Below are 27734 nucleotides of genomic sequence, written 5' to 3'. Positions count from 1 at the left end.
TTAAGGTCACGTGTTTATAGATACTAAATAAAAAACTATATAGTTAAACAAATTTTTATTTATTTCAACACCTTTTATATTAGTTAATGAAATTGTTTCACTAGAAGCAATTATTAATAATTCAAAATTGCAACTTATGTATATAAATTTAATGGAATAAAAATTTAATTCAATTTCAAATATTTCACGTTGTGTGTTATATAATTATTATATATGTATGAACAATGGAGCAGATTTCCAAAAACTACTGTGCTAGTAAAATACCATAAAGTAATCATCTTTCCAGAATACCTAATTTTCTATATATCAGCGTAAAACAGTTAAGACGGCCACGTTGGAGCAAATCATGAATTAAAATGAAATTAATAAATCTTTTTCAAGTCACTAACGCCTAAAACAATAATCAATCTACCCAAAATCCACAGATGAAGATTACATTTAGTAATGCTATCCTTTTCCCACCTGTTGACAAGGGTGGATCTACTAAAAAGTATTTGCCTTAAAGATTTTGGATTACTTATCTATGACCATAATTCTTTGCTACATCAATGTATGACTAAAAAAAAAACGCAATAATATTATGCCCAATTATATACTTCGTTGATATTCCTTTTAAAACAAATCGCTTCTGTCTTTAAGGAGACTCTCTGTCATTATGTCCTGCATAATATGTTACACGTAAGAATATTTATTCTAGAACGAATAAATACAGTCCATCCGTACTGGATCCACGGAAATCAACCTGCGCCTGGCAGATTTATTTTTTCATCATGAACATGCAGCCTTTGCAGCTTTGATCGCTGAAACAAAAAAATGCACTAAGTATTTATTGTTAGTCATCTCATTATTTTTATTTTTTTTAGATAAACGACAAAAATAAATATTTTTCGCATCCTGAAACTCACATGAGTAAGTTTGGAGGCTGCTCATTCCTATTATAACTTATTAGTTGAGAGTTAATATTAATACATTTACGCACTATACACAATTTTCTTTAACATTTAAAATAGCAATACAGTAAATAGCTCATTCTTGAGCAATTAATGAGAGAGGATTTTAGGGCCTATACCAACCTCACTGCTACAATATAGGTTGGCGGGTATTATTAACACAAGAAAACAGTATAACGTGTTCTGCGAGGTAAGGGTGTCGACAACGACGATTTCCTCTGAGTTTTTGGTTAAAATTTATTTTAGTAGAAATACAATTCCAAGGGGCTGTGGCTTTCTTTTCTCCATTCATACAAAGATTTGCCCGGTAATGACCACGCTGGGCAGGCGGGTTGGTCATCGCAGGGCTAGACTGATCGCACCGGCGTCGCTGCTGCCCGGCACCGGTCTGTGCCATTTATTCAGTCTAGCCAATTTGAAGTAGTTATACCGCCACTTGTCGGTCGCCAGAGCCTCGTCGGTTAGACGGCAGGGTGCACCACGTGCAGGTGAGGTTGGCATTTTGGTGCTGGAATGGCGACCCCGCACCGGTAAACGCACCGTAGGTCGGCCCCAAACGAGGTGGACAGAGGCGACAACAGGCGAGTAGCTGGGAGCCGTTGGAGGCAAGCGGCCCAGTACCGTGCATTGTGGAACTCCCTACAAAAGACCTATGTCCAGCAGTGGACGTCAATTGGTTGAGATGATGATGATGACAATTCCAAGCATTTTTGCTCGACCCTGTAGCACAACACAGGCTTATTGGAAAGAAAACACAAATTAAACTTCAACATCACCCGATAATTCTTCAAACACAAATATTTACGAGGTCTGGGGTGATGCAAATAAGAACGCGTCAAAATCGGCACAGATGCAGAAAAAGGTACATACCTTCTCGCTCCTTACGTCGTAATTTCTTGCGTCTGCGGTCGATGGCGGCCAATTCTGCTTTCACGGAGTGGTAGGCCTTCCTCAAATCGACCAAACGGGAACTTAGCACGTTAATACGCGTCTGACAGTCCCACGACGGATCTGTGTATAAACGTGCATAAACACAAACATCAACTTGATTTAAATGGTAATTCAAATTTTTATAGATCTAGTTTTTAAAGTTAGCCCTTGACTGCAATCTCAGCTGGTGGTAAGAGATGATGATGTTAAAGTACACGGGTAACCCTGTTGTGCAGAATGTGGTAGTTATTTTTAACGCCTAAATGTTTAAATGGAACGCTAAATCATTAAGAGGAACTTCACAAACACGGCCGGAGCCTCCAAAGAAAACGTAGACTTAGACATTATATATTGCCAAATAGTTCCTGCCGGGGATCGATTCGACCTCGGGAAAAAAGTACACCAAGAGACCTACAAAAACATAGTACTTTAATACTTCCTACGTCTACAGAAATCTCTAAACTAAACTACATTAATAGACAAGGCAAGTATGTGTATTTTAAAAACGGAAAATTTATTTATTGTAATTTTTTTAAGTGTTACTAAACCAACGAAAAATATATTTTTCTAGGGAAATAATAATTACAAACTAAAATTAATATTTACAATAAATATAAGCAGTCTATAGTCGTAAAAAAGTAATAGGCCCGTTTTGACATTTGTCATCGCGACGTAACTAGTTATGGAACCATAAACTCGATACTCACGATAAATCAATTCAAGTTTGTATCAGTACTTGATTGATTCGCGTGACTGGCTGTTGATTATACGTCCACTTTTCAACATGTTGAAACAGAGTTTGTACTATAGGTATAACAACAAACACAAAAATCGAGTCAAATCACTATGTTTAAATCAATCTCCAAAGTAGAAGAGCCAAAGTTTACGTAATAGTAAACAATATATATTAAACTTAAACGAGCGCACAGTCAACTTTACAAGATGGGGACCGTAAAACGGCGCAGTGCGCTCGGGGACGCTTCAGTCATGTGCCGCTTGGTCAGATACATCAACTCAGACTCATTATTTAGAACCCAGTGTCGTCAATTCAAAATTTTATTTGCGGCTTTGAGAACCAAGCTCATTCTTTGCAGTAAAGATTACTACACAATATTTAATTTCAATATTCAGTTAAAAAAAATGGTTACAACTCTAGAATAAAAAAAAAAGACTGAGAACGTAACTGTTTTCGAAACGTTTCGCAATAATTATAAATTGCACGCTACTATAAAGTAAGCAAGCGCAAAAAGAATACTCGCGATATAGTCTTCAAAAATTATACTTTGTTTAGCTTTGCCTAGAGATTTGTGTAAGACCACAAGTGCACAAGTATATGACAGTTGTGTACAAGACTCGTAGGCAGTAGTGACTTTTCGCCTTTATAAATATAATTAGCCTCTAGACTAAGTTCCGACATACCAAGATCCACATAAAAGTTATATTTGAGAGACACATTTGAAGAGTGGGGTGCGTGTTCGTCCGTGTCACGCCGCGAGCGACGCGCTCGCATTCGTCCAGCACCGCTCGACTCAGAAGCTTTACGCGACCGAGAGCTGCCTGTAAAAACGATGAAACCATATAAACAGAGCAACACTTTACAGCAGGGCTAAGCACGGGCGGGAGATAAAAATGATATCCCCTGACAAGGGATATAATGAACGTGCCCAAGTGCTAAAACACTGGAACATGGAATAGGAGAAGTTTACCCCCGTTTATTAAAACACATATGTTATATGTACATTATTTCCACTTGTGCGCCAGTGCTTTGAGAGTTGATGAAGCTGTGGGAGAAGATAAATTTGCCCATGCTAGCCGTGCAGGGCATGCAAAGAGCACATCCTACGAATTCTCACCCTATGTCCATAATCTAGAGGCATGCACTGGCCACAACACTTTATTCTATTACGCAGCTACTTGGCGGCAACAAAAGCAAGGCGGTAGTATTTCCCAAGCACTCACAAATAGCTTTACTACTCCTAAAAATGCATTTGTTATCACTAAAGGTGCTGGAGGTGGAGACCTTACAACGGAAAACGCAACGTTGGAACCCAGGTTTTTGCGATCGTGTAAACCAAAGAGTCAGTTGAAGACCAGATAAATTATCATCTCGTATCATCCTAGATCTCTTTACAAGTCTGCATTATGTTATTACAGACCCAAAACTGTTTATAGAACTTTAGACGTAACATGCAATAAATACGAGTCTAACATATGATATAAAAATTAACTTACCATGTGGTTTGTCGATATCGTGCGCACTAGGATCTTGTGGAGGAATATCGTCCTCATCTTCTTTCCGATCTGAAGGACTGTCTCTTTCAGATATTCTTCGTTCCCTGGGACAAATTAATATCGGAAAAATATGTTAAAAAGTGTTACATCCTATAAAAAGTATGTCAATGTCCTTTTAATTATTGAATTGGTATAGTCTTAAATATTGTTGGAAAAATTTAGAGCGACTAAAGTATGTCTTTTAGTTATAGGCGTGTAAAAAAAATCCAATTTACATTATTTTAAAATCAACCAGTCGCCAGTTAATAGGTTAAAATAATCTATCTCCATTAAAAAACAAAATGCTTTCAGTAAATACGTTAAAGAATAATTATATGAATGAAAATAATACAAGTATTTCGTCATCATTATCAACCTTTTACTGGGCGTCTCTCAGATTAAGAAGGGTTTAAGCCGTTAACTGTTGTCCACCCGACTAGCCAATACGCGATTGGAATACTTCACACACCTATCGGAACATTATGGAGTACTATCCGGCATGCAGGTTTTCTCACGTTTTTCTTCACCGTTGTTAACGCAAGTGATATTTAATTGCTTAAAACGCACATGACAGGTGAAACGTAGACTTTCAAAATTATGACGTCACGTCTATATACACATAATTTTGTACCGCTTCTTCTCGATAATTCCGAACATAAACTGGCAGTTTTTCAAAATTATTCATCATACATATTGAGTAGGAAGTTAAAAAAAAATATAAATATTAAAAAATGTATTAATTATGTAGACCTTATCACAGGCACTTACGAATAGTTCATACATTTAATATGTGACACTAATGTTAGTGATTGTGATAACTGCCTTTCGTTAACTTAAAACTAAAGCTAGCAGGGTTCAAAACGCGCTCTGCAGGGCTAGCACGGGCGGGAGATAAAAATAATATCCCCTGACAAGGGATATAATTAACGTGCCCACCCGTAAATCACTGGAACATGGAATAGGAGAAGTTTACACCCATTTTTAAATACACATATATTTGGATATTATTTTCACTTGTGTGCCAGTTCTCTGAGAGTTCTGAGAGAAAGCTGTGGGAGAAGAAAATTTATATCCTTTCCCCGGGGATATTATTGTCTCCTGTCCATGCTGGCCGTGCTGGTCTAAGAAGAGCCCACGAGTTCTTAGTGAATATCGATAATAACAATCGAGCTGACCTTGGTGGAAAAGAAGCACATTTGTGTGTGTAGCACAATACTGTACCTGTGTGGCGATAGATCCAAACTGCTGTCCGGCGTTGTAGGCGGCGTGTTGTCCAGCAAGGCGCGGCGTCGAGACCAGTCAACCTCTCTATCTCTAGCGAGCCGCGGGGCAACGTCCCCTGCGCCCGCACCGGCCGCCGCACCCGCGTCCCCCGCAACGCCTTCCCCCGCCTCGTCATCGCCCGCTTCTCGCTGTCCGCCCGAACCACGACGTTCCTCGGCTAAGTATCGAAAAGGAGATTCTATACATGTCATGTGATGAACGACTAAGACACCGGGAGGTATCTTTGCATCGTTCGAGTCCATGAACGACTGAAGTGTCCACCAACTCAATGTCATGAACATTGGTTATTAATCAAATATCTGGCAAATATGAATTTATAGTTATCAGAAGTTTGGTTATTTACCCACTTTATATAATTAGTTTTATGCCCATTTTCATTCAAAATAGGCGCGTTGCCTAAAGATTTAGGCGATGTCTATGGAAAAGAAAACATTTCACCTACTCTTAGGTGATAACTGTTGGTGTGCCGTTGATGTATGCTTACGAATCTCCTTAGATTAGGCGTTACTTATTTAGACATTGCCTTGTTCGATTAGTAAACAGAGGTATTTTCAGACTTTTTAAGTTTATTGCACTCTTTGATCTTATACGATATATATAAGTACTTATAGTAGCTGTGTTTTCACAGCTGGTTTTTGAAACTTTGTTATTCCTACCTTACTATTTAGACAGCCTCGTATCTTATGAAATTAAAAGCTTATAAGAATATACAGAAAGCTATAACAGAAATTCATTGAAGATATGTCATATATACAAGTTGGTGAGCCTCAGCGATTATAATTATCAGAATACTTAAGTAATAATAACCAACAATGCCCCACTCCACCTACCATGATTCTTCTACACTAAATTTTTTCTTACATGTCTTAATATGTTAATATAGTTTTAAACATATTTAAAATTAATAAAAGCAATTGTTTTAATTTTTCAACAAATTATTCTTCTTCTGTTTTTAAAACATACTTTAAGTATTGAAAAGCTTGTTAGAAAAAATAGACTTTATATAATAACATTTAAACCATATCTCACAACATAATATTGTAACCTTACAGCTCGATTCAAAACTTCGAGGTAGGCGAAAATACAATTTCATTTTTTGAGACGTAAACAACAAAATACAATTATAAGAATGATAGATTGATGAATTCCTTAACGACAAGGCTGCTTGGAAGTAGGCCACTCCGCTCTCATCTCTCACAAAACAGAAAAATTCAAAGATTGTTAAACTATAAAATGATGTTGGAAAAGAGCAATCTGCTGAGTTTTTTTTGCCGGCTCTTCTCGGTGGAATCTGCCTTCCGAACCGGTGGTAGAGTCAATACAAACAGACTGACTTGACGTTTCAAAAGAGCTTATAAACTAGGCCTACTTGAAATAAATGAATTTAGAATTTTTTTTTTGAAGTCAGATAAAAATTTGGATCTTTACCTTTATTTACATTATGATTCTGCGTGTGATGCTGCGGCGCGCTGGCGAAGGGCAAATGGTGCGGTCTCGTCGGGGGTGCGGGCTCCGAGTCCGGTGCGGGAGAGCCCGGGATTGTTTCTTCGCATAGCAACAGTGACACACAATTGTCATCCTCGACTGGTCCAGTTGTAGGTGGGTTTGCCACCGTTAATACGGTGCTTACTCGCACTCCGCCCGCCACAACCACGCTCGCACCTGTGTAATTTTCTTTTATTTGCAAACATACTTATGGGCGACTAATTCACGTCCGCACGGGTGTGCAAATAACAACCAGTCAAAAGACGCGACGGTTAACCAGAAGTCTTGTAATTAGATGCAAAATATCAAAATGTTGGTTGGTTTGGCCTTGACTTCAAAGCTCTAGCTATTTTCTTCCATCGTCCCATTTCTTCCACGGAGCTTTAAAATTTCTTGTTTGATTTTTTAAGATAACCTTTTTTTGTCTCTATTTTATGCAGTAAAGTATTGAGTTTAAAGATGATGGTAATTTTGCGTATAGGAGCACTGTTTCTGTATTATAGAATTACATTAAGTTTTCATTATTTTTAAATTATGTGTTTGTTTGTTTATTTTTAACAACAAGAATAGAAGTGAAACCTACAATTTTTGAACATTAAATTATGCCGACTATACTGGCAGTATTGTTGTAATCCATCAGTGCTGTAAGAAGCTGACTTTTAAAATTAAGTCTTATAGTTTTTTCAATTAATAGAAATAAGTAATTTGGAATATATAGAAAATATTTTCTCTTTTTAATAAGTGAAACAATACTTACTATGCTTGCGTTCGTTCTTGCAAGCATCTTCCAGCATAAGTAGCGATTCCCCAGCGCTCCATTCTCCCGGGGATTTCCCCGCGTGCAAAGCTCTAGCACTTGCAACTGTCACCTGTGTTCTAGTGGCAATAAGTGGACCGCCGGTCCCGCTGCCTCCGCTGCCACTGGCCCACTCATCCACAGACAACTTGTCTATGATCAACCTGGAAATGAAATGTACAGATAAACTTTTTCCACACTAATAATATGATCAACCTGGAAACAAAATGTACAGATAATCTTTTTGTATGCTAATAATAAAGATGCAGTTTGTTTTTGATGTGAAACATATAAAGGCGAGGGTAAACCTGAATCTTGGCGTGGCGACACAGGCCGTGGCGACGCACAACCACGCTATATGCTTGAATTTTTGTATTTCGTATGTAACAATAAAAATGAATATGAATTTTGTAATAAAACTGTCATTATTAACCAACTTACAAAAAGGAGTGGTTATACATTTGGTTGTATTTTGTTTTATGGGTGGAACAAAATTGTAATGCTTTATCTTTTCATTATGCAATATCTTACTGAAAACAATTTCGATGTTTTACATCTGCCAGGCGTCCCGTGACGGCCCACACGTTATTTTGTATGAACGCTAATCTATGGAAGTATTATATAAGCAAAATAATTTTTTGTGCATTTTTCTTAGCTTGAGGAAGCTTTATATACAGGCTTTTAAACATCACACCGTGAATCTTAAGAGCCATTTTAATAGATCGATTTTTGAATTTAAATCGGTAAATAAAAAAATCGCACTAAGGATTTCGTTCAAAGCGCTTTCAAAAACTTGACTTTTAATTTTTACTACCCTACTGTTCTTTGAGAGCCAGTGAACAAAGATGAGTAATAATTTTGCAAATGAGCTATAACAGTAGTTGTTGTAGTGTGACTAACTATATAAGTTGTTAACGCAATGCGTCACCAAACACAGTCACAAATTGAATGAGGATCCAAAGTTTGCGGTATGTAGGGGATATATTAATAAATACGAACCTTCTATCTGAATCGTCTGAATCACTTGATTCACTCCGATCTTCAGGTGGGTATGGGGGCAGTGGTATGCTGGAAGCTGTGACAGACTGATTTATCTGGCTCGACAACTTCTGTATTGTATCACTCAAAACCTTATTTTTGCCCGGAGCACTAAGAGTTAAATCAGCTGCAATACTCTTTCGTCGTTCTAATATATTGAGAGGACTTAACAATCTTGGGGGTGTCGGTTCTTTAGGTTTTATTTTTTTAATGTCAGGTGCATCTTTTTTCACATCAGTCAAATTAGAAGGTTCACCGAATATTAAATCAGTAACTTCTGCAGGGCTTAATCTTCTTATGTGCTCAAGTTTGTTAATTGGTTTTAATACCTCCGTTTTGCTAGGAGGCCGCTTCGGTTCGATAGGTATAGGGGATATGGTAGGTTTATCGGTAATTTCGGGTACTTTTATATCTTTTTTCGGCGTGACCGGACGATTTTCTACCGGTGGTGGTGACATTGATAGCCTCTTGGCACTGTTAATGGCTTTGAGTAGTTTTTCTGCAATTTTCGGGCCTTCTGATTGCAAAAGAAATCCTGGTGGCGGTTCGGGTAGCACGTCTATTCTTGCGGGACTATCAGGTTCTGATTTATCTTCTTCTGTATCTATTAGAGGACTTGAAGGAGGTTCCGTTTTTGAAATTATGGGTTCAGGATCTACTTTATCAATTTTTATTATAGGTGGTTCTTTCGTTTCTACATTTGGAAGTGGTATAACTATTAGCTTTTCTTTTAATTTACTATCATCTTTGATAACTATCTCGTCTTTCTTTTCTTCAGGTTCTTCGGCAACTATAGAGTTATTAGAAGGTAGATGTATTATAAAAGGCTCCAGTTTGAGTTTGGGCGGAGGTGTGGTGGGAGGTTCCGGTATGGTTTCTACAAGAGGTAATTCTTTAAGAATTTTTATTGCATCCTTTATCACTTCTTTAGCTGGTTCCAAAATTTTAGGCTCTTCTTTAACAATCTCAGGGGTCTTCACTCTTTCTTTCATAAGTGGTATAATTGGACTTGTTTCCCTTTCTATTTTTACTTTTACAATATTTTCTGAGGGCTCATCATCGGAAGACTGTTCATCATCAGCGGGACTATCAGGGGAATCGTCAATTAATTCCATAAGTTTGGAAACCTTGCGCTTTTTAGAATAAGTTTCTTGGTTTTTAGCTGGAGTGAATCCTTCAAATATTGGTCCAGAACTGCCGTCGCCTGGCAATGAGTCATCATCGAGTGAAAACAAGCCGTCTTTGTAGTCATCGTCAGGGCTCTGCTTCCCTGAAGCATCCCTTTGAGCTCCGTAGTCTCTAAACGGTGATAGAGATGGGGATCGGAATGACGATGGTCTAGGTCTCAAAGGGTCTTCTGATATCTCTTCGCTTAAAGATTTTGACAAAGTGGAGGTGTATTTACTTGGAGAAATATCGTCGAATATACGATGTGTCCGTTTCTTCTTCTCATCGTGGAGTTCTAGTTCAAATGGCTCTGGTTCTTTAAATTCATAAACATCTTCCGCTTGCTTTTCAGGCTGTCGGGATTCAGGTAGCGGCTGTGTTACCAGTGTTGGATTTACGATTGGGTCTTTTGATGTGCTTTCCGTTTTATTAGGTTCGTCTGCTTCTTGTTTTACAGAGTGAAGACCTTTTAGCTCCGATCTTATTTCGTTCAAATCATAGTCACGTCCTTGGTGTTGATGGCCCGGGAGTGTAAGACGCGGTTTTTTAGTTGGTGATGTCGCTAACGGAGTAGACACAGTTCTCACTGGCCTCTTCCTTGGTTTGTTTGAGCTGCTGCTATCACTTCTGTCGCCGGATTTAGGTTCTCTTGATCTGGAAGGGGCTGCAAAATTAAAAAAAAAACATTGTAGAAATTTTAACTAGCCGAAAACATGTTCCTTTGTAGTGTAAATACGACTCTCGACTTACTCTTAACACTGGACTTGTCGTCTGACATCTTTGGAGGGCGCTTAACGCTTACATCACTGTCTGAATCACTGTCAGTATCAGACCGTGCTGACGATTCTAAAAATAATAGATGTTTTTTTTAAATTGTGTAATCAAATGCCATCACCAATAAAATAATATCGAAAATAATCTTACCCTCCGTTCTTTTACTTCTCACGCGTCTGCTTAGGTTGGTTCCCTGGGCCAAAGACAGAATTGAATTATTTCAAAGGTTTTGTTAAAAATTAAAAGTAATGCTCTGTATGTATTTTGAAAAATATGAAAACACAAATGGTTCAGCTTCTATTTATGATTAAAAAAATAGCGGTAAAACCAAGAAGGACGACCTTGCTGCGAATCTTCCTTGTGGGCGTTATTGAGGAAATTAAACAGTAAAATCGGTTATCACATACGAGCATTTCGCTGAACTTTCAACTCATGCGAATTGACAGACTGAAGAGGTGCAGTTTGTTATCAAAATTTTGAAATAACTCAACAAAAGTATAATTAATGCGTAATTAAAATAAAGAATCTTCTTCAGCCTTTTTCGACCTAATTTGACGGCCGATTGATGGCGCAGTGGGCAGCGAACCTGCTTTCTGAGTTAAGGCTGTGGGTTGAACATGAATGTTTTTCAGTGTCTGGGTGTTTATTTGTATATTGTAAGTATTTATGTATATTATTCATAAAAAAAATTGAATAAGCCATCTTAGTACCCATAACACATTTGGGGCTAATTGGCGATGTGTCATAGAGAAAAAAAAAAATTGATATAGGCCTCCTTAAACATCTTCCACTTCTCGCGACATTGAGCTGTGTGGATCCAATTCGAACCGGCTACCTTCTTCACAGCGTCCTTCCAGCGCATTTGTGGTCGTACTTGAGAGTTCTTTTCTCCCCATGGCTACCATGAGGAGAAAATATAAATAACAATAATATACACAAATACTTATAATAAACAGTTAAACACCCAGACAATACTGAAAAACATTCATGTTTATTACACAAACATTTTCCAGGTGTGGGAATCGAACCCACGGCCTTGGACTCAGAAAGCAGGGTAGCTACCCACTGCGCCAGTCGGCCGTCAAAATTGGTCGCCAAAGTTTTCCGTCAACTAAATTTGCCCTACTGGACAAGTAAAATACCTTCTTGTTGCGTGTCTCGTGCTGTGTGACGTTGATGGCGATGCGTTGTGGCTTGATCCATTCGTCATAGCGCGTGTTCCAACCCGTATAGTGAACACGAAGCATGCCTTCTGCCGAAATCTCAATTACCTTCGCCTCGTATGTCACCTAGTAATTCACGAGAATTTTTTGATGACACTTCTGATGTTTTTTTTTTATTCATCTACAAGTTAGCCCTTGGCTGCGATCTCACCTGCTCGTAAGTGATGATGCAGTCTAAGGTGGTAAAGGGCTATTAGGGGTAGGGCAGTTATATAAAACTCATACCACTAATCGACGCGACATCGTACCGGAACGCGATATCACTTAACGACACGTCTGTCGGTAGGGTGGTAGGAAGACCAGACCAGAGGAAATTTAGAGACTATGAATTCCCAAATTTCCCCTACCCGGAATCGAATCCGGGACATCCAATTTAAAACTACAGCGCTCACAGCTGCGCCTGGGAGTGATTAAAGTTAATCAGAAGATTAAGATAACGGTTTAATCAAAAATGTATGTGTCAAAATGTAGATGCAAAGAGGCTTACGTAATTCCGAAATTTGGTAGGTTTCTCTCCACCTACCTTGGACTCGGACTGTGTGGGCCCATAATAAACCTTCAATTTGTCGCCCACTTGAGCTTTCACACTCGAAATTGCAGATCGGTTGGGCTCACTTGTAGACGGCCTGTAGAAGGTAATAAAGTATTATTACATATATATTAGGACAATACACACATCGATATCTAGCCCCAAAGTAAGCGTAGCTTGTGTTATGGATACTAAGACAGCTGATGAATATTTTTTTATTAATATAATACATATAAACACCCAGACACTGAAAAACATTCACGTTCATCACACAAACATTTTCCAGTTGTGGGAGTCGAATCCACGAATTTGGACTCAGGAAGCAGGGTCGCTGCCCACTGCGCCACTCGGCCGTCTATTATTGGTAAGATACACCGAGATTTTTTTTATCTTGGAACACTGGCAGCCACTTCAATCGACTTCAATCACTTCAAATCGATGTACACTAGCTCTGAGCTATATCTATGTAATTGAGTATTATGTAAGTATATACTAGCATTAATATATTTCATAAATATCTGTTATAGTATATATAAATTTCTATCGATTTTTTTGTAGTTAATATGTAAATGTAGTATGTGTGCAGTGGAGTGCATTGCATATATGCAAATAAGCAGTGCATACCCTACCCTCAGGGTCTTAATGAGCCTTCAGATAGGACCATTAAAGTTTTGTAATAAAAAAAACACTAAGTAAAAAATATATGAAAGCGCCATCTAGTAATGAGCGGCCAAACTTCTAGGTCAATTGTCGCTAGACAGGCGACAGCGCAACCGGCGCGCGCGAGGCGTATAGCGTACAAAATAAAATCTTATACTTCGTATTTTAATATCTAACCGTAAATGCTAATCATTTACCTTTTAAAACACGTAAAAATACCGATATTATTATTTAAATCTCATGTTATCGATTGCAGGGTAAATCAATTATTATAAATCACTCGACATATGACGCCATCTACTGTTGCATAGAAATATCAAATAAAATAATCACGCCCAAAGAAAGAATCGTTCTGCTAGATGTGTGCGTGCAAGTTAGTAGTGTGTGTCGTGTAATGTTATAATCGTGCGCTTGTACTTACAAGATTAGCATCGGTCTTGTGTGAACAGTTTCATTCATAAATTCTCTAAGTATAGGTGTCTATAAGCACTGCTTACGGAAGTGGATAATCAATTACGTGTTTGATTTTTTTATGAATAAAATGATTTGCTTGGTTTGTAATTGTTGTATACTGCCATTATTCTTTTTTAGAAATAAAAATATCATTAACAAGTGTAAATACCTTACAGTGTCTTTTAAGAAAATTAAGGAACTAATATTATCAAATTAGTCTTTCGTTTTAAAAATGAGTTATGAAATCAAACGCTGTCTTAATTATGACGAATGAATAGTTTACGTTTTTCAGGAAACATTGGAAAGTGAGAAAGTTAACAATAAATATTGTTTTTATTTATTGTTTACATATCAAAGTAAAATAGCGTTCTAACCTATACTTACAAAAAAATTAAAAACATATTTTGACTAATTTCGATTGCAATGTTTTCATTGGCATATTCAATCGCCATTATTGTTTACCTACGAACATACTTCGAACAATGCTCAATGGCGTTGGTGATAAATAAACGGTTCAAGTGCATAAATTCAGTAACTTATAAAAGTTTGAGTGATAGTTTAATGTGTTATAGTTAATTTATAGTTTATTCATTCATTTTATAATGAAAGCATATTCGTGCGGCCTTTGTTTGGGTTCAGTGTGCCTGTAAAAAGTACTTAGAGAAAACTTTAATTTCTATCCCTATATCGTAAAATTAGAAATCATTCGCAAAGAAAGGTGTGTACCAATGTTACAAATATCCCAAAAAAAAGGTGATAAAGTAACACGTATGTTTAATAATAAATATTACGAAAACTATTCTTGGCTAAGCGGCTTTGTACACACCAATCGATTATTTTGCTTTCATTTTGTTTTATTGTAGAATATACGTAAAGTGTGGAATGATAAAGGATATTGTGATCTTAATAATTTTCATAGAGACGCTAAAAACATGATATGTTGGAAAAAAATATTATCATCATCAGTGTGCTTAGAAAATGCTGCCGAATGGTGTGTCATAATTTTGTGACGTAAATCAGGGTATGTACTTTTATTCAATTAGCAGTAGATACACGATAGTATTAAATCAATCAAAGATTTAACTTTCGTAAAGTAATTTGATTATAAACCGACATATCTAAAATCTAAATTTTACTTTATGTTTGTGTTGAACACCTTGTGCATACCCTGGGTCCAAGGGCTATGCACGCCACTGTATGTGTGTTCATGTAAGTTTATTTTTTATTTATTGTAACATACTTTATGCACCACCCGCTTTCGGCTTCGTAGGCTCAGGTTTCCTTTAAAAGATCACTTCTAGAGATAAGGCCGTCTTTGCACCCTAGCACTATGTACTTTCGACATTGTGAGATGGTGATAACAAAAAAACAAAAAACACCCGGCTAAGTTTGTTGTGGGCTTCTTCTTAGACCAGAACGCGTTAGGAACCCTTGTAACTTTAGTTTTAAGTTTACGAATGTGGTTATCGCCATAAACTCGTAACGTGTAATTCTTATGTACGCATCGAAAGTGCCACCTATGGGCCTACTTGAATAAAGATATTTTTGACTTTGACTTTGACTTTACTATTACTGTGTTCCTTGTGTTTTTTCTATTGTGTTGTGTTGCAATGAAGTTTTTCTTTTCTATTCTATATTGAAAATATTTGATGTTTACTACACCAGTCATCAAAATATGAGATATGAATTTAAACATTAATTCCACTACAAGTTAGCTCTGTACTGCAAACTGCTGGTACTGATGCAATCCAAGATGATAACGGGCTAACTTGTTAGGGGTATAGCAGTTATATTGAACCCATACCTCTAATCGGTTTCTATGCGACATCGTACCGGAACGCTAAATCACTTTGCGGCACGTCTTTGTCAGTAGGGTGCTAGCTAGCCACGGCAGAAGCTTCCCACCGGACAAAATACAAGCGAGGAGCGGTACAATAAAGATTCGAAGCATTCTATATATTTGTACCGCTCCGCTTGCACTTAATATAGGATGCTTCTTATACCAAAATATTAATTTCATTTTATGAAGGATTTTTTAAATTATGCTTAGCACATCGGTTGGCTGTTAGAAATAAGCTCAACACTAAAGCTTTTTCTTACAGCCAAATTCTTTTGTAAGCCGGTTTATGCTTGTGCAATAAAGAAAGAAAAAAAGTTTTAGCAACAGGATAATGTGATTGTGTGATTACATTTATATAAATATTAAAGCTCAATATACCTACGGAAATTAATAAAATCTCTTACTCTGTGGTTTTCCTTTTGCGCGGCCTTTTGCTACTGTTGGAGGCGATAGTGTTACCGCTACTGGCAGAGTTCGCGCTTTGGCTTCTTCGGCTCTGCATTTTTTTCATTGGACCGCATCTAGGGAAGTAAAATATAGTATATATAATAATAGTGCCAAAAATATAAGCTACGAATCCTTGAAACACTAAGCTTTGTTTTACGATTATAATTTATATGATGGAAAAAAAAGAGCGCGTGCTTGAGACAGCACGGCGGAATTGAAACAATAACTGTGTTCTTTATAATGTATCTATCTAATTATCTATTCTTTAAAATAATTGTTTTATAAATATAACCTAAAATAAACTATTTAAAACTAATCAATTATCTAATTTATAATATAACTAGCTGTTGCCCGCGACTTCGTCCGCTTTTGTTTTTGTTTTTGAAAGACAAAGTGACTTTATGTATTTAGAATAGCTAAGCCTGGTTTAAAATCGTCAAACACTTTCGTCCCCTCTCCCGAGAAAACTGAGCTTAATTTCGGGATAAAAAGCATCCTATATTACTTCTAATACCTTCAGGAATATGTGTACAAAGTTTGGTGATGATCGGTTTAGTAGTTTTTTCAATGTTTAATGTTAGCACGAAAAACCGCTATACACAAACCTATACACACAGTAACCTTACAGTGTTAACCAAATAATTGTTAAAATAATTATTATTACGTATTACGCACCAATAATAATCATTAAAACAACAAAGACAATTATTAGTTATGAATTGAATAAACTAAACACAGCGACACAACTTTTGGACGGCCGACTGGCGCAGTGGGCCCCGCCCCTTCCTTCTGAGTCCAAGGCCGTGGGTTCGATTCCCATAACTGGAAAATGATTGTGTAATTGTGACATGAATGTATTTCAGTGTCTGGGTTTTTATACGTTTATTATAAGTATATATATTTATGTATTCTGTGCATCAAAATATTCATCAGTCATCTTAGTACGCATAAGACAAGCTACGCTCACTTTGAGGCTAGATGGCTATGTCTTAGTATATTTATTTATGATTAAAAAAAAAACTAAAAAGAGCACCTGAATGTATCTTTCTCGCTCCGGTACACTCGGCGATCCCGAGTTTACCCGCAGCCTAACTTACTACCTACGGAAAAATCTGTGTGTGGTGTGCCAAAAGAAGTTTTCACTTAAAAAATCCCCTGTAAATGAGCCATAGCCCGTTCCTCGGAGAGTACGGTGCACACTAAGCCGTCGGTCTGGATTATTATCATTAATATCTGATTATAATAGTTAAATCCCACCAACCCGTATTGAAGCAGCATCGAATAAACAAAACCTTATAATTCTGATGCCCGTTTTCATAAGTTACGCAAAACCTAAGGAGATTCCTAGGCATACAACAAACGTTCACCTTAGAGTAGATGAAACCTTTTTTTATATAGGCATCACGTAAATCATTAGGCGCGCATTAGCCTATTAATAACCAACGCGGTAAAATTTTTAAGAAAAAAATTATTAAGATTTTTTATTATTTAATTATATTTTATAACATTGAAAAGAGTTCCAAGGAGCGGTGACGTAAGATAGGCGATCGTAAAAAATATACCAAACCAAAAAAACCAGTCTGTCTATTCCGACCTCACATCAAGTGGGATAAGGGTGAGAAGAAGATATTTTACACTAAATGAAACGATTGTTAACATTATAAGAAGTACGTGTATCTGAATCCAGTACCACATTAAACTTATATACCACTTAACAATTATTCCTTGTACAGTCAACATCTCCTGAGGATGCTTCGGTTTCGGAGCGAAACGTGCGTAGAGGGAAAATTGCCGAAAATCTGTTCAGTGTGGAGTATAAGGATTGAAGAAATTATAAATTACACCATACAGATTCTCCTGCTTTTCGCAGAGTATAGCAAATTTCATAATATATATTGGATTTCCGCAAAGCAACGTCTGCTTCTATCCAATATATATATTCTAACCACTAGACTAACAAAGCAGTACAGTATGTAACATTGAATAAAGTACCTGGACGCTCTACCGGAGCTGTCGCTATCAGTAGATGCATGCGGGCGGCGAGACGCACGCACAGAGAACATAGCCGTTTCGCTCACTGAAACAGAATTTTACATGCTAAACCAAGTACTAACTCCGCAAACCTTAAAAATCAAGAGTCAATAATATTTTGTATACCAAAAAACCATGAATGCAATTTTTATCTTGCTCTCTCTTAATATACAAAGTATATTTAAATTCCGCACTATACACTTTAGAGCACAGATTCCAGAACTTTTTTTCTCGGTACCACTTTAAATTTTACGTTATGATGACACACGCAAAACCAGTCTTAGTTTTTAGAAAATAAAGGTAAACTTGATACTGCTTACATTTCGAAGATAACGACTTCCTTTTAGGCGTTCGCTTTTCATGAGATTCAGCTTTGACAGGCGGCAAGCTGCGCGTTTTTGACTGCGAGCGAGGTTTGACCACTGTCTTTTCTACACTGGGACTTGATGACTTCTCTTTCTGACGTTCCTTGCCTTTGTCTTTATTCTTATCTATGTCCTTGTCTATATCCTTTTCTTTCTCCTTTTCTTTCTCTTTTTCTTTCTCTTTTTCTTTCTCTTTTTCTTTCTCCTTTTCTTTCTCCTTTTCTTTCTCTCTTTCTCGTTCTTTCTCTCTTTCTTTTTCCCTCTCCTTTTCCCTCTCTCTTTCTTTTTCCTTTTCCTTTTCTTTTTCTCTTTCTTTCTCCCTTTCCTTTTCCCTTTCCTTCTCCCTTTCTTTTTCTTTTTCCCTCTCCCTCTCTTTTTCTTTCTCTTTTTCCTTCTCTTTATCAACTCTGAAACAAAAAAAGTCTTCATTATTAACGCAAAAGGCCAATAAGGGGCAATGGACTAAGTTCAACAGTTGACTCTATTTGTGTTTAATACTTATTTCATGAGATACTCTTCAAAACTATCCTTAGTAACTATTTTGTAAATATTTTTTAAATAATATATTATGGAAGCTAAACCGTAAACACGCCTCAAATGTTATTTAGATGTCACCTAGAAGGAGGTAAGGTTCTGCCGAGTAACTATAACTGAAAAAGATTCACGATTCTCACAAACTAATAACAAAGAAGCATAGAGACATTTGCTCAAGGATTCAAATTTTTATGATTGTTAAATTAATATCCTCCAGCTCTTTAATTATGTTAAATTTTAGAGGTGTTAATTTATAATTTGAATGTGTTAATATTAAATAAACCTTGACATTTAACAGTAGCGGAAAAAATTAAAAAAATACTGTACTCACTTGGTTGTAACAGTTGTTACAAGTGGCTGGTTATCGGCGCTATCATCTTCATCGCTAGCGCGCGGCTTTTCCTTTTTCTCCGGCTTCTCTATTTTATCTTCCTTCTCACTCTTTTCACTTTTATCGGTCTCACTCTTGTCAGAGTCCTTATCTTTACGCTGCAATGTAAATGTATACATTAAAGCTTAGATAAATAAAATTAAGTAAATCCAATTTTAGTTTAGGGACCAGGGTAGCATAATCGATAGTCAATGTATTTCTTATCCTGTTGTTATCTCCTGATCTTGATGAATTGATCCCATCAAAATGCTCAACCTTTGTAAATACTGAAAATTCCCGTAGCACATCCCATAAACTTTGATTGCTTGCTTTTAAAACGATTATGAACGATTCAACTAAAGCAGATTAGAAGTTTCTTATTTAAATAACACATTTTTCACGCTGGATGAGATGTAAGGAATAACTCGATATGAAATGATGTATTATATAAATAACAATAAATCTCTTTTTTTGTGTATTTTATCATCAATAGTCTATAACAGTCCACTGATAGACTTCGAGGCCTCACTCAACTGGAGGGTTGGTCTATAAAAACCACGCTGGGCAGACGGGTTGTTGATCACAGTATATAGTGCTAGGAGCACCGAGAACTCCGCTGCCCGTAATCCTGTACATTCTCTTAGTAGCCTCCTCGGACGACACCTGCTGGACGAGGAGGGGTGGTATCAATGAATACAACTAACTGATGAATACAACTAACTGATGGCAACTAACCTGACTGGGTGTGCCAGTCGGGGTGGATGAAGCAGACGCGGACGTGGAGGAAGTGGCCGGCGGTTGTTTATCGCGATCTCGTATTAGAGATCGTCCTGCTGGGGGAGTTCGAGCCCCTCTCGGATGAGCAACTAGTGTCACCCCTAGCTTGCGGTAGAAATCTTCAAAACTGTGTAGGAACCTGTTAAACATTACCTATGTAAAATGACTTTAAACATTTTCATTGTGGTTTACATTGGCTTTCAGCACAATCAGTGAATAAGGGTATAACACCAGAAAGCTTGCTACCCGCGCTTAAAGCGTTCGTATTTCAATAATATTAACGTTTTGTTCTAGAATTTTAATCCAAATTTTAAGGATGTCAAGGTATCACATAAAACTGTTATTTTAGAATCATGCAGCCTTAGCTTAAATTAAAATTACAAGTGCTTCTTCAGGTGTTATTTCGTGTGTTTGAAATTATCAAATTCACATTCAAATTGGCGACCGACTGGCGCAGTGGGCAGCGACCCTGCTTTCTGAGTCCAAGGCCGTGGGTTCGATTCCCACAACTGGAAAATGTTTGTGTGATGACCATTAAGTGTTTTTCAGTGTCTGGGTGTTTATATTTATTTTCTAAGTATTTATGTATATATAATTCATTAAAATATTCATCAGTCATCTTAGTACCCATAACACAAGCTACGCTTACTTTGGGGCTAGGTGGCGATGTGTGTATTGTCGTAGTATATTTATTATTATTTTATTATTATTAAATTCAAAATTAATTTATTTCAAGTAGGCCTAGTTGTAGTGACTCTTCTACCTCTATCGTAATCGCCAGCTTCGTTGCGAAACAATGTTCTGGTACTATGATATCTTACAAGGAAGTGATGTAAATGCCATAGGCATAGCATATAAAATCATTCTTCAACCATCTTTTCGCGGCGAAAATGGTATTGTAAGCTCCAACAGGTGTAATATACAACAAATTATCACTAAAAAGCGATAATGTTACAAAACCTTGTTGTCCTGTAAGGCAGTAAAAACTACATATATTGTCAACAATAAACAAACAACTGAGAAGACCAAAGGTATGATTTCATTATTTCTTAAACTGCTATATCAAACTTCTTCTGTTCAAAGTTACAATAACTTACTTCTTATAAGCCTGCTTACAGAGGTTAGTAATACTTGTGGTTACAGGATGAAAGCCCATTTTGTCAGCGATCGTTTTCCACTGATTTTGATTTGTTACCCTGTTGTATCCACCCAACTTTTGAACAACCTGTGAACAAATAAATGTGTACGCAAAAAGTCAAGATAAAATCATTTAAGTGTTAAAATATGGCAAGCATTAACTGTATGAAACACAAAGAGCGGGAAGGCCAGAAATTTTGAATGGTTAGATTTGGTGTAAAACATGTCATAATATGAACGAACATGTGATAATATCAAATACTACCGCATAATTCCGGTCCGGATGCTATACTAAAAACTATAAACACAGGATATTTCCTGTTTGTTAGACGTTAAATTTAGTATGCAATTTTTTCAATTATAAAAATAATTTTTAGGTGACTTTAGACAGAGTAAAAAAAAATTAACTTACTCTAAACAATCTATAGAGGTCGATATCTCTGTTTGCGATGGTCGGGTTCCTGTTGAGCGGTGTACCGCGATCATCCATAAACTTGTAGAGTTGGGCAACGAAATGGTCTTTTTCTTCTCGAGGCTCGTCATCCGAACTCTGTCCGCATTAGAAAAGCTCAGTTATTATATCAAAAGTTTTGTTAAAATCGTAGTTTTACCAAAACTTTTAAATAAGTATATAAAATAAATTATTGTGATGAATAAAATAACAGTAATATGTTATTAGCTTTTTATTTTTCATGGTATTTTTAATTCTATTTGTAAGCTTTTAGTTTTTCCGTTTGTCAAGCAGCCCGGTTGTTTAGATTAGAACGTCACGATCATGGAGTAATTCGTCGTTATAATTAACATTTTAACAACAAAGGAACATGGAACTAATGTAAATCTTATTTAGAGTCGCATATCGTAGCCTGGCTCTTGCACTGTGTACAGATTTGACATTTAAAACAGAGCAGCTAAGTTGCATTTTACTTTGATATAACATTGTTTTTTAACATAATCTAAGAAAAATTCACAATTTACCTTTTAAATGTACAATAAGGTTTTCTTATAAGAATTTATATATTTATATTTGGCTTAAACAAATAATATTGTTAAAAAAAAGTGGGTATGAAAAAGTGCACGGAGCGGCTATGTCGCGTAGAAACCGATCCGACCGTCGGAAATGGGCTAAACATAACTGTCATCCCCCTAACCGGAACGCCCGCTACCATCTTAGACTGCATCATTACTTACCAGGTTACATTGCTGTGGTACTAGGCAAACTTGTATTGGAATAAAAAAAAGTGGCGTTTGAGGTCGCCTTTTAGTCTGCAACGTTTTGATATCGATTCCGGTCGTATAACGTAGTACGTACGTACGTACGTCGTTGGCGTACGTAAGAATAAAATAACCGAAGAAGGATATAGCTATAGGATACAGTTACATACGTCATCAGAAGTGTTCCTCGGCTCGTTGAACAGTGCATCGCGGTCCCAATGCGGCGGCAATACGCCTTGATTGAGGTACTGTAGGGCTGCATCCACCCCGCACCATTCCAGTGGCGCCGCGCCCTTGCGGAACTCGCGAGCCTCCTTTTTTGGCACTGTATAGCTGATTTAAGTATAATAATTATTAATAATAACTGACTGATTTTTGCTTTTGATACTCATTTCTACTATTACAGTTTATTATATATATATATATATATCTTTATATATATATTTCTTGTGTGCGTGTGTATGTCACTGAACTCCTCCTAGACGGCTGGACCGATTTAAAAGATATTTTTTTGGTATACGTTTGGGTGGCAACCTGGATGGTTTAGATTCACAAATTTGCCCGACAGATGGCGCTGGGGTCCGCTAGTATATATATATATATATACCTATATCATCATCATCATCATGTCAACCAATCGACGTCCACTGCTGGACATAGGTCTTTTGTAGGGAGTTCCATAATACACGGTCCTGGGCCGCTTGCCAATGACCGTGACCGTGACCGTTGCTTTGATATATATATAGTATGTATATCCGAACACAAGAAATATATATATCTTTATATATATATTTCTTGTGTGTGTGTGTATGTAACTGAACTCCGCCTAGACGGCAGGACCGATTTAAATGAATTTTGATTTAGATTCAGAAATCAGCCCGACAGATGGCGCTGGGTTCAGCTAGTAGGTATATATGTTTATTTATATGCACCACCTACCTATCTTCTTGTGCTGTGTTATATGCCTTTAGTTGCCTGGAAGAGATCGCTATGTAGCGATAAGGCCGCCAAATTGTATACTTTTCGTTAAATTGCACCAATGAAATAAAAGTACTAATGTAAAAAAAATCTAATCAAATAAATGTCTATTAATATAAACAGATTGAATAATTTATTATACTACTAAAAACAAAGTCACCCCGCCACGTCTGCGTGTCTGTCTGTTTGAAAATGATTTAAAAAAAATGTACTAATGAAAAAAAAACGCAAAATGGTCTATTAACATTAACTAATTGTTATTGTTTATAGACGTCATGTCTATCTGCCTGTTTGAGCATGATAAACTACTAAACAATATTTGCATACGGTTTTCACCAATAGATGGCGACTAGTAGTTTTTTGAAGGCAATTATTTACGTAATCCTTTTTAAATTGAATAAGACAATGGTGTCCTGTATTTTTGAAGATTAAAACTGTTTTGTACGTTATAATTTGGACCAGTAGTAGGTATCTGGTACCCGCCAACGCTTCTAATATTAATGGAGAAACGTAGTGTTATGTGTTGGAATGTCAAAACAGAAGAACTCCAAGATAAAGTGTTTGTGGATATATCTTTCAGATACTTTTACTATTAGGAAGCTGAAAAATTAGTTATGCCGACAAGGTGGTAAAATAAAATCTAAAAAATAATTAATGTTTTTCTGCTTTGCTTACAAAAATTTTCTGTATGAGGGGAGCTTACAGCCAAAAGCTTGTTACGTTGCCTTACGCGTGGATACCTTACCCGCGTGACTCATTATGCTATTATATTGAACATCGTTACGATCCCTAGTTAACACTGGTTAAAGCGGAAGGAAAAGGTATATTTTTTTATTTTAAACAAATATACTACGACAATACACACATCGCCATCTATCCCCAAAGTAAGCGTAGCTTGTGTTATGGGTACTAAGATGCCTGATGAATATTTATATGAATTATATACATGAATACAAAGAATATACATAAACACCAGACATTGAAAAACATTCATGCTCATCACACAAACATTTTCCAATAGTGGGAATCGAACCCACGGCCTTGGGCTCAGAAAGCAGGGTCGCTGCAAACTGCACCAATCGGCTGTCGATGAACAGATGTATTAAATTAAATTGTAAGAATACTTACTATCTTCCATCTTTGAAGGACCTAACTAAATAGTCCTCCTTGACTTTGATCTGTGCAGTAGGTGCCACGACCAAGGCGGGGAATGCAGGTTGATGCGGACGGCGTCTTTCAGCTCCACTCGCCGCTTCAACCAATACCACACGACCTACGTGGGGTTCCCTCTCTGCACTATTCTCTTTAACGCGTCGAGTACTTCCTTCTCCTTCACTTTCGTCGGATCTAGTGATAAAAGAGACGAAAAATATGACGTAAGCAACATGGTTTAATATAGTTGTAATATATAATTAAATAACACAAGCTAGATGCTAGAGATACATAGATCACTAAAATTAAGTTTTTAGGTTTATATTTTGGCCGTCTTGATAAAACATCAGTTTAAAAACCAGTTAGTAATTAATGTGAATGTTTAAAATGTACTTCTCTTAGTCTACATATAATATAGCACACAATTAAATTTTCTAATCAGTATAATTGTGTGTTAGATAGTTTCGTTTTGGATTTCTATCCAAAATAAAACTATCTAACGCGTAGAGGGTACATTGCTGAAGATCTGTTTGGTGTGGAGTACAAGGATTGAAGAAATTATAAATGACACCACAGATTCTCTCCTGCTTTTCACGGAGTATAGCAAATTAAGCTTAATTTTCATAATATATCATGGATTTCTTCAAAGTAACGCCTGCTTCTATCCAAAGCATGGTGGTAGTTTTTCCCAACTGTCACAAAAAGATCTACTACTTTAACATATAAAAAGAATACAAAGCTTGCATTGAACTTACTGTGCTCTCCCTCTGCGTCCTCGTCGTCCAGCTATAACTGGTGTTGAGAAATGCTCCGGATGTGTTAACGGCAACTGGTCTAGTGTCTCGCTTTCATTAAAATGTCGCCCACTCTTTAGACAAAGTGCAGATCGACGTAATGTTGTAATGTCACCATCATCAAAAACTGTATAAAGAAAATTTTATAGTATTTATAAATTTATCAGATCTACCATAGTGGTTCATCATTATTATGCCATTCAAAGCAACACATTAAGAATTTTTTTGTAAGAAATCGGCTGACCAAAATTCTTAATTGATAATAGCAAAATAAAAATTACTGACAGTTAATAAATATGTTGGTTTGTTAAAGGAAAATTTTGAACTTGTTTGTAATATTAAAAATGTACGCACCAAAACCATCACCAACAACACACAAAACAGAGCATAATTTGCAGTCCATGTAAAGAATATGTTCTAACAATTGCCACCCTGTGTTAAGAAGTCCCATGTACATATAATTGCACCGGCAAACACACCCTTCAGACTGGAACACAGCTCAGCAGCAGATATAATATGGATAGCGGTAATATATGCCTGGACAAGATCTGTCACAAAAAGCTCTAGTACTACTTAAAACTTGGCAAAGTAGACATACATACCAACAGTGTATTGACTACAATCTTGTATCTTAGTTATAACAGCCTCCATGGCTTCTTTCTTGGGATCCTGTTTAACTTCCACTGTACTGCCCACTCTTAGAGTGCCTTTGATGACATCATCATTTACTGTTGTGATTCCACCAGCTTTCAATGTCACCTGTATGCATAAGAATAACATTTTATGATCTTAGATTAGAAGGACTAATAAAATAATAGCAAAACTTGTTATGAAGAAATAAGAAGAAGACTTATCATATTTAATTCTTACAATATGCACAACTTTAATAACTAATTTTAAAACAATTTTATTTTAGTATTCAATGTAGTTAGCAGCAGCAGAAGTAACCAAATATAAATATAGCTGAATAAACAAAAAAAAAATCGAAAACAGAATCTTATCCAACATAAGTCACAAAATAACTTGTTACAGACCAAGCAGAAGTTGTTGGCTGCTATGTATACATACAGTGACAAACTGCAGGCACTGCCAGACTGAATCTTATGTGATGACTAATAGTTATTTTTTTTCTTTGCTTATGTACACTACAAGTTAGCCCTTGACAGCAATCTCACCTGATGGTAAGATGCAGTCTCAGATGATAACAGGCTAACTTGTTTGAGATATGACAGTTATATTTAGCCCATACCCCTACAGTACCGAAACTCTAAATTGCTTAACAGCATATCTTGTAAAGTAAAGTGGGCCTCTCAACCGACCAGAGTAACTAATATTTCATACTTTAATCTTAAAAGTATGTGGGTTGATGTAACCTTACCTTACATTTGATGTTGCGAACAACTTTTCTTATCTTGGCCTCGCAGAAAGCTCCCTTATACTTGGCACTCACATCAGTACCCACTGGTAGGAATGGGGGATCATCACCCTGCTAATAAAGTAAAATATAATACTGTAAAATAAGGCAATCTAAGATCACTAAAGTGAAATAAGACATTTATAGACAAAGAATTTTATGATTAACTTGGTACATGAGCAAAAGAAAGCTTCAGGCCAACCAAGTTATAGACGTGATCGTACATCTGAATATGAAAGATTTTGAATTTTATAAATGTAAGTGTCACTTACCATTCTCGATTAGTTAGCAATAATCAGTATTTGATTATTAATACTTATTGTACCTGCAACGATAGAACTTAGTATTTGATTTGACCATTTTAGTAACAACTATAGATCACTCTATTGTAAAATTAACCCTAGTACGTGCGTTCTACGTACTAAATAATTATCGACGAACACTGCTTATTAAACTAGATTTAGACTCATTTGCTGCATGTTACAGAATTAGAACTTTAAGCTTTAAATGCATAAAGGAAATACGATGAACATCTTTAATTCTAACATAAATAAATATTGAGTTCAATCGTAAGATCGTGAACGTATGCCAATTGCTGTGGATGTACTACAAATATGTAATTCATTGTTTAATACTTACTAGAAACAAATATAATTTACACATTTACGGAAAAACTGCGTTCATATTGTGTGCAAATTATTCACTAAAACATTTATTTCTTCAAATAAAACAATGCAAACGCCAAACACCATCTTCGTTTACAAATCAACTTGGCAAATTGACAATTAACATTAAAATTGACAACTGGCATTTTTTTTCTTCATTCTTTCCCATAGGGAAAAGGCAAAGGTATATCACCGTACAGCCATGTCTTGATGTGATAATCATGTCTTATGTGACTGTAAGGCGTAAAGCCATGCCTTCAGTCCTAAATATTCATATCCAGTTTGATAGTTAGGCATAAGCCATGTCTTCAGTGTAAATAAAAGTAAAATATTCCAAGCAAAGTAATTGTTCCTATTCGAGTAGGTAATTGAAATGTCTTCAATTGTTGATACAATTGACAACTGGCATGCTACTGACGCTCAGATACAAAACCTACCTGGCAAATTGCATTGCCAGT

At 36.5% G+C, this 27734-nt stretch overlaps 1 protein-coding gene across 1 annotated transcript; it reads right to left on the bottom strand.

The window, feature by feature from the left end:
- Window positions 1-298: 298 nt before the first annotated feature.
- LOC120631980 (AT-rich interactive domain-containing protein 4B) lies at window positions 299-27381 on the bottom strand. The gene is made up of 26 exons (XM_039901705.1): window positions 27251-27381; window positions 26884-26936; window positions 26576-26686; window positions 25800-25956; window positions 25159-25324; window positions 24380-24598; window positions 22444-22606; window positions 21474-21611; window positions 21022-21149; window positions 19883-20063; window positions 19109-19266; window positions 18199-18650; window positions 17840-17924; window positions 15805-15921; window positions 12442-12544; window positions 11838-11984; window positions 10846-10888; window positions 10672-10767; window positions 8716-10585; window positions 7678-7880; window positions 6864-7097; window positions 5373-5592; window positions 4113-4216; window positions 3300-3437; window positions 1821-1961; window positions 299-800 (listed from the first exon to the last, which is right to left on the bottom strand). Exons 2-26 carry the CDS (start codon window positions 26884-26886, stop codon window positions 769-771), a joined length of 5409 nt encoding a protein of 1802 aa, XP_039757639.1. The 5' UTR covers window positions 26887-26936; window positions 27251-27381; the 3' UTR covers window positions 299-768.
- Window positions 27382-27734: the final 353 nt, after the last annotated feature.

The sequence above is a fragment of the Pararge aegeria genome, chromosome 19, assembly GCF_905163445.1.
Source record: "Pararge aegeria chromosome 19, ilParAegt1.1, whole genome shotgun sequence".
Taxonomy (NCBI): domain Eukaryota; kingdom Metazoa; phylum Arthropoda; class Insecta; order Lepidoptera; family Nymphalidae; genus Pararge; species Pararge aegeria.
This window is presented reverse-complemented; position numbering and strand designations above follow the sequence as displayed.

Coding starts and splice junctions, on each gene's coding strand:
- LOC120631980 (XM_039901705.1), bottom strand. Junction 15,922..17,839: donor AGCTCCGGTAGAGCGTCCAG/GTACTTTATTCA, acceptor TTACTTCCCTAG/ATGCGGTCCAATGAAAAAAA. Junction 10,768..10,845: donor GAGAAGTAAAAGAACGGAGG/GTAAGATTATTT, acceptor TATTATTTTTAG/AATCGTCAGCACGGTCTGAT.